This window comes from Rhinopithecus bieti, unplaced genomic scaffold, assembly GCF_001698545.2.
Source record: "Rhinopithecus bieti isolate Rb0 unplaced genomic scaffold, ASM169854v2 scaffold_3878, whole genome shotgun sequence".
NCBI classification, from domain to species: domain Eukaryota; kingdom Metazoa; phylum Chordata; class Mammalia; order Primates; family Cercopithecidae; genus Rhinopithecus; species Rhinopithecus bieti.
The window spans coordinates 4,746,247-4,752,724 of record NW_016805059.1 but is presented as its reverse complement, the minus strand read 5'-3'; the positions used below and the strand labels follow the sequence as shown (position 1 = coordinate 4,752,724).

The 6,478-nt window shown below is 39.0% G+C and overlaps 1 protein-coding gene across 1 annotated transcript in view; it reads left to right on the top strand.

Moving 5' to 3' along the window:
• The window catches only part of TMEM131L (transmembrane 131 like), a 171,452-nt gene that overhangs the window by 86,903 nt on the left and 78,071 nt on the right, over positions 1 to 6,478 (top strand). Inside the window, 3 exon segments of the mRNA XM_017871092.1 lie at positions 3,803 to 3,926; positions 5,017 to 5,133; positions 6,286 to 6,396. Coding sequence (XP_017726581.1) covers positions 3,803 to 3,926; positions 5,017 to 5,133; positions 6,286 to 6,396 — 352 coding nt within the window.

The window sequence follows — 6,478 nt, the reverse complement described above, 5'->3', positions numbered from 1 at the left end:
AAAAAAGGCTCTATTGTGAAAAGAAATTTTGATTCAGGACATACTTTAAAGAATATATGTTGGCCGGGCGCGGTGGCTCAAGCCTGTAATCCCAGCACTTTGGGAGGCCGAGATGGGCGGATCACGAGGTCAGGAGATCAAGACCATCCTGGCTAACACGGTGAAACCCCGTCTCTACTAAAAAAATACAAAAACTAGCCGGGTGAGGTGGCGGGCGCCTGTAGTCCCAGCTACTCGGGAGGCTGAGGCAGGAGAATGGTGTGAACCCGGGAGGCAGAGCTTGCAGTGAGCTGAGATCCAGCCACTGCACTCCAGCCTGGGCGACAGAGCGAGACTCCGTCTCAAAAAAAAAAAAAAAAAAAAGAATATATGTTATACATTGGTAGATAGAATAATAGTGGTAGTAAGTAAGTAGTAAGTATAGCTATTAGAATAGTAATTCCAGTTCATAGGATCCTGGCTGTCTGAAATATTTGCTCTTCAGTAACATAACAAAATCCTATAGTCGATGCCCATGGGCAATTTACAGTTGTCCCTTGTTATCCATATGGTATTGGATCCAGGACGCTCATGGAAACCAAAAGCTAAGGATGCTCAAGTCCTTGGCATATTATTTACATACAACCTCCCATATACTTTAGATTATCTCTAGAGGCTGGGCACGGTGGTTTATGCCTGTAATCCCAGCACTTTGGGAGACTGAGGCAGAAGGATCACTTGAGGCCAAGAGTTCGAGACCAGCCTTGGCAACACTGTGAGACCCTATCTCTATAAAAATTTTTTTAAAAATTAAGCATGGTGGGGCACACCTGTACTTCCAGCTACTTACGAGGCTGAAGCAGGAGGATCACTTGAGTCCAGGAGTTCAAGGTTACTGTGAGCTATGATCATGCCACTATACTCCAGCCTGGATGACAGAGTTTTTTTGTTTGACAAAAACAAACAGAAAAACTCTAGTTTACTTATAATGACTAATACAGTGTAAATACTGTGTAAATAGTTGTTACACTATATCTCTTTTTTTTTGTATTATTATTTTTGGTTTTTTTCCCCCTCAAATACTTTCAATCAAGGTTGGTTGAATCTGCAGATATGGAGAGCCGATTGTATGTGATACACATTTGTTAATTAGCAATATACATTAATCTCTGGTCCTAAGAGCTAGACACATGCTGAGAGAATGCTGAAAGTCTTTGATTTGAAAGGATTTCTGATTTTTAGATGGAATCACCTTTGGAGGACTTAGTTACCTTTATATAATATTTTGTGGCTCCCAAAGTGTAATCATGTCTCTTGTCATTTGGGTTTTATATCAGTCCAGTGACGACAGGCATTATCTGAGTCTGGGTGTATCGTTGTGTTTGAGCGTGTACTACAAATGTGTTCATAGATTGGTTGCTGAGAAGGAATGCAGTTTGCTCAAGGTCATTTCACTAGAAGTGGTAGAATAAATCTTCTGATTTCTAAGAGCACTCATGATGCTATTTTTCTTATCAGTGAGATCTGGAATATGATTATGAGAATTAGTTATTTTGCTGAAGTTAAACTCAGAACAAACTCTAGCCTAAATTAGAACACATTGAAGATTAGTTGAGTTTTACCTTATGGCTGACAAATGGTTTAATTTATAGGCATTAGAGTAAAACTTTGGCCTGAGGGTTCTCCTCCTGATTTCTTCACTGTCCCAGTTCAGCTTTTGCTGTGGTTTATTTTGATGCTGGCCTTGAGCAAATCCCAGCCCTCTTCATAGCTTTGATTTTCCTGGGGGGTGTAAAATCGGGATCTTGTTACTCGGTTGCCATCTGCCTGCTTCTTAGGGCTTATGTGAAGGGTTAATATTCTGCTGGTCCTAAGATAAAAAATGCTAATCATTCATAGAGATTTTAATCATTCTTTTGTAGTGTTAAATTAACAGTATCTTCCAGTTGTCACTAGTGAAGGAAATTTATATCCTCATAACACTTTTAAAAATAGAATCTAAAAAATAGAATAAAAATAGCACAGTGATGACTAGGCTTCAGCTAGCATTCTCTGTTAGGTCTGGAGAGACTTCTGGTAGTGCAGTCACTGGCTCTGTAGCATTGCCATTTTGCATTCTTACTTTCTCATGTGTTTCTCTGGTAGACATTTGTATTCTTAGGAACCTTGTATTTAAATTATGTAAATGGGATATAAAGCTTTGAGGATAAATATTAACTTTGATGATTGATATTATTTACTTAAAACCCCAAACCACAGAAGTCCTTATTTATTTAATTTTAATTGGGGGAAGAAAGGCAGATATGAGCCCAGTGCTCTGAGGTAAGGCTTTTCTGAAGCGACCCTTTATGTGTATGGTAGTGTTGAACATTTTTTTAAAAAATGGTGTTACTTAAGAATACTTTGAAAATCAGGATTTTAATCACATTGATGTAGTATTTTATTTGTAATGGGATGTGAAGAACTGCGTTTTGAAGTACACATTGGATATATTAAACCTTTCGTTAAGACTAGTGATTAAAAGTAAGGGTGAAAGCCAAAAGAAAAATTCCAAGGATTTGATGGTAGTAACATAGTATTTTGGAGATCTCATTGTATATAAGAGAAGCAACGTCCAATTTCATTTTCCTAAAGGATACATTTTAATATCATAGAAATTGGAATAAAATTAGAAAATATCAGCATAATGAATGAATTAGGTAAAATTCATTCATTATGCTGATATTTTTCTAATTTTATTCCAATTATAGATATAATTCATTCAGCTTAAATTAGAATATAATTTTATTTCTAGGGCATCCTAATGAGAGCTGTATATTTGGCTCTCTCTGCCACTGAAGATATTAAAACTGAAGAAATGACTTCAGTGAAATTTTTGCTGACTCTCTGTTCATTGCAACATAGTTGAACAAGACTGAATTTGGTCTTGAGCAGTAGGAATCAGAGTTAAGTGATTAGAGGGAGCATTGTAGGTGGCTCCAGGCAGGTGGGCCAGAGCCCAGCTCCTTTCCTCTTGGCAATTCCTTTATCAGAGCCGAGACATCGTAGGTGGAGAGTTACTGCCGAAAAGAATTGGCATCCAGCCCATCATGAATTAATGTATTTGCCACGGAGCGGGGATTCTTACTCTGAGGTTTGTGGAAGGTTTTGAAGCTGTATATGAAACTTTTTGTAAGTGTATGTTTGTGGAGGGAGGAGCCAGAGCTTTCATCAGAGTTTTTTGGAAAGGCTCCTAATTTAAATGGATGAGAACCTCTGCTGCAAAGTGCTGCAGGATTTTCAGTTTTCTCAAAAGAATGGCCTTTAGCCATAATTAAGTTTTCCTTTTATAAGACCTAATAAAATAACATCTCTTTGTGAGTTGAAAATACATACCTCCCCAAAAGTCTCTTTTACTCAGAAAACATAAGCCTAAGAAAATTGGATTTTCTATGAGTACAGTTTCTTACCTAAACATATTTTTATTTGAATTAGAGACGCAAGTCCGAGAAGTGCCAGCGAGTTGCCTATATGTTTTTTTTTTTTTTTTTTTTTGCAAGCATTTTAATGGCCTAGATGGGTTAAATTTTTCTAACACAGAAACCAGTGGAGTGCTACTGTGGATTGGCCTAAGCCTTATAAAATGAAGTTGTTTTTTGTTTTATGACTTTTGGCTGTTGGGAATTGAATCCAGCGTGATTGGATAATTTAACTTTGTGATGAACAGCAACAGCTTTCTGGGTTTAAAAATGTGTGTGTGTATATATATAATAATACATATATATGTATAGGAATATTTATAACCACACAGTACATTGATTTTTCTCTTTGTTTCTCCTCGTAGGTTCCTGGGACATCCTGCAGCAAAGATTCTCCATGCTTACAACCCTAGTAGGGACAGAGAGGTTGTGGTGAATTCGGTGTTTGCAGCTGCTGGACATTTCCATGTGCCGCCTGTTCCCTGCAGGGTGGGTGTTGATGGACTCCTGGAAACTTTGCCGTGGCAGGCTGCCAGATTTTCTTGCTTTCTTTGGCCTGAAGTTTTTACTTTCTGCTCCCTGTCTCCCCCCTTTTTCTGCCACCCAAACCTTTTCCTTCTGTGTGTTTACCTTAGCATTTACTTTTCCAGTTGCTCATTTTTATAATTTTGGTGGCTCTTGATATCTACTGGGGCCGAGGGAAGGTGGGGAGTTGGGGGGGAGTTTGAAGACTCTCAGCTGTGTGGTAATGTATGTATATTTAACGTGGCTTTATTGTGACTAGGGGAAGTTTATATTACTTGTCTTGAAATGACTGCAAACTCTGAGGCATTTAGTAACTAATGTCAGTTTATAGTTGAGACCTCTTCCACCTCTCAAACCTGCTAGGAAAGTTAGGTCTCCTTTCTAAATGCAGGACTGCAAGGTATAGTGAATGGCTCCTTGTAAAGCTGATTGACACCGTAACACAGAGCTCAAACTTAGTCTTCTAATAGTTTTAATTTCAGTGGTCTTTAATGTTTAGTGAAGATCCTAATTGCTAGTAGGCTTTTATTTATTTTGCTTACTATGTCTGCCTGATATTATGTACTTAAAAGAATACTGGGACTAAGGACATGTTGTAAGGGGAAGCCCAATATTTGGTTGTGACAATATTTGGTTTGTCTGGATAAACCTTGTTCCTGATTTTTATTACATACCAATATGTTTGCACATTGGTTATTGTCTATATTTAAGTAGAGATAGAACTGTGTTAGCTAAAGACAGTTGGACCTGTGGGGGTAGAAGAGGAGGGGAAGGAAAGATGTGAGACGCACAGTTCCAGTCTGAAGCGAAAGGACTCGTCCTAAGTCAGTGGTAATGTTCTTTGCTGTATCCTCTTAGATATAGCAGATATGTAAGAGCGGATAGTTGGATGCTGATCAGTTTGGGGATTCTTATGGATTCATGATACTGATAAATCAAGGGTGCACAATATGCAAATGTCTGTTAACAGAAATTGTCAAAAAAAGAAAGTCTGTGAAAGACAGTTTATCAAAGGGGGCCATTCCAAATGGCTGACTGGGGACCTTTCTTTCAGGTAATTCCAGCAATGGGGAAAACTTCCTTCAGAATTATTTTCTTACCTACGGAAGAAGGAAGCATTGAAAGTTCCTTATTTATTAATACCTCTTCGTATGGAGTCCTTTCCTATCATGTGAGTAACTATTTCCTTTTGTCATATAATTTGGTTGGTGACTTAACTGTAGGGGTGTGGATATTTTTAAAAAGACTTGGAAATGTTGTCACCTGGTTTATGTTGTTAATAAAGACTGTTGGTGATGTTAAAATCATCAACGTTCACCCTTTTCTGCCTGACATGCCACAGTTGGCTGTCTTTCCTACTGACAACAGGGCTATAGCCCTACTGTGGATCTTTGGAGGATACTAGAGCAAAGCAAAGAAATGTCTCACACAGTTTCCCATCATAAAATACAGAAGGCTTTCAAAACTCACGGCTCTCACCTCACGGGCGTTCAGAAGGAGGCGCTCTAAGGACAGTCTCTAGTGGTTTTGCCTACGTTCCCTCCTTGGCTCAGGAATATTCCTGATTAGGAGACATTGTGTGCTTGGAGGCTGGTTCCAAGGGAGCTCACTATTCATATCAAAGTACCAGGAAGGGAGCTTGAAGAATCTTGTTGCTATTCTCAGAAATAGGAATCTTTACCTTAAATGGTACCTGATGTAGCATTTAACAAAATGTGGCATCAAGTAATTTAAGTTCAGATCAGTAATTTTTGTGGTTATTTCTTACTGCATTCCATTAAAGAGGTCCCATATCAGAGGAGTTGCCTACTTGTGAACAGATTTGCTACAGTAAGGAACATTCAGCTTAAATACAGCATTCTGTATCTCTTTGTTTGTTTGTTTGTTTATTTATTTTTTGAGACAGGGTCTCACTTTGTTGCCCAGGCTGGAGTGCAGTGGTGTGATCTCGGCTCACTGCAGCCACCTCCCAGGCACAAGCTATTCTCCTGCCTCAGCCTCCCACCACTGCCTGGCTAATTTTTGTATTTTTAGCAGAGACGTGCTTTCACCATGTTGGCCAGGCTGGTCTCAAACTCCTGTCCTTAAATGATCCACCTGCCTGGACTTCCCAAAGTGTTGGGATTACAGGCGTGAGCCACCGTGCCCATCCAGCATTCAGCTGTGTTTTTTGTAGACAAAGATAAATATAGTAATTGGATTAGTAGAGTCTTGTAGGCCATGGTGATGAATACAGATTTCCTTTGGAGATGTGCTTTAGCATTATGGCAAATGTGTTTTAAAACTCTAACAAAGGAGCAATTCTGTCTCTCTTTTTCTGCAGGTATCTGGAATTGGCACTCGTAGAATCTCTACAGAAGGGTCTGCAAAGCAGCTACCAAATGCTTATTTTCTGCTTCCGAAGGTCCAGAGCATTCAGCTATCACAAATGCAGGTCATTTTAATAGATTTACTTTGAATGCTGGTGGCCGCCAAGCTTTGTAACCCTCTCAGAATTGTGGTTTTTTTTTTTTTTT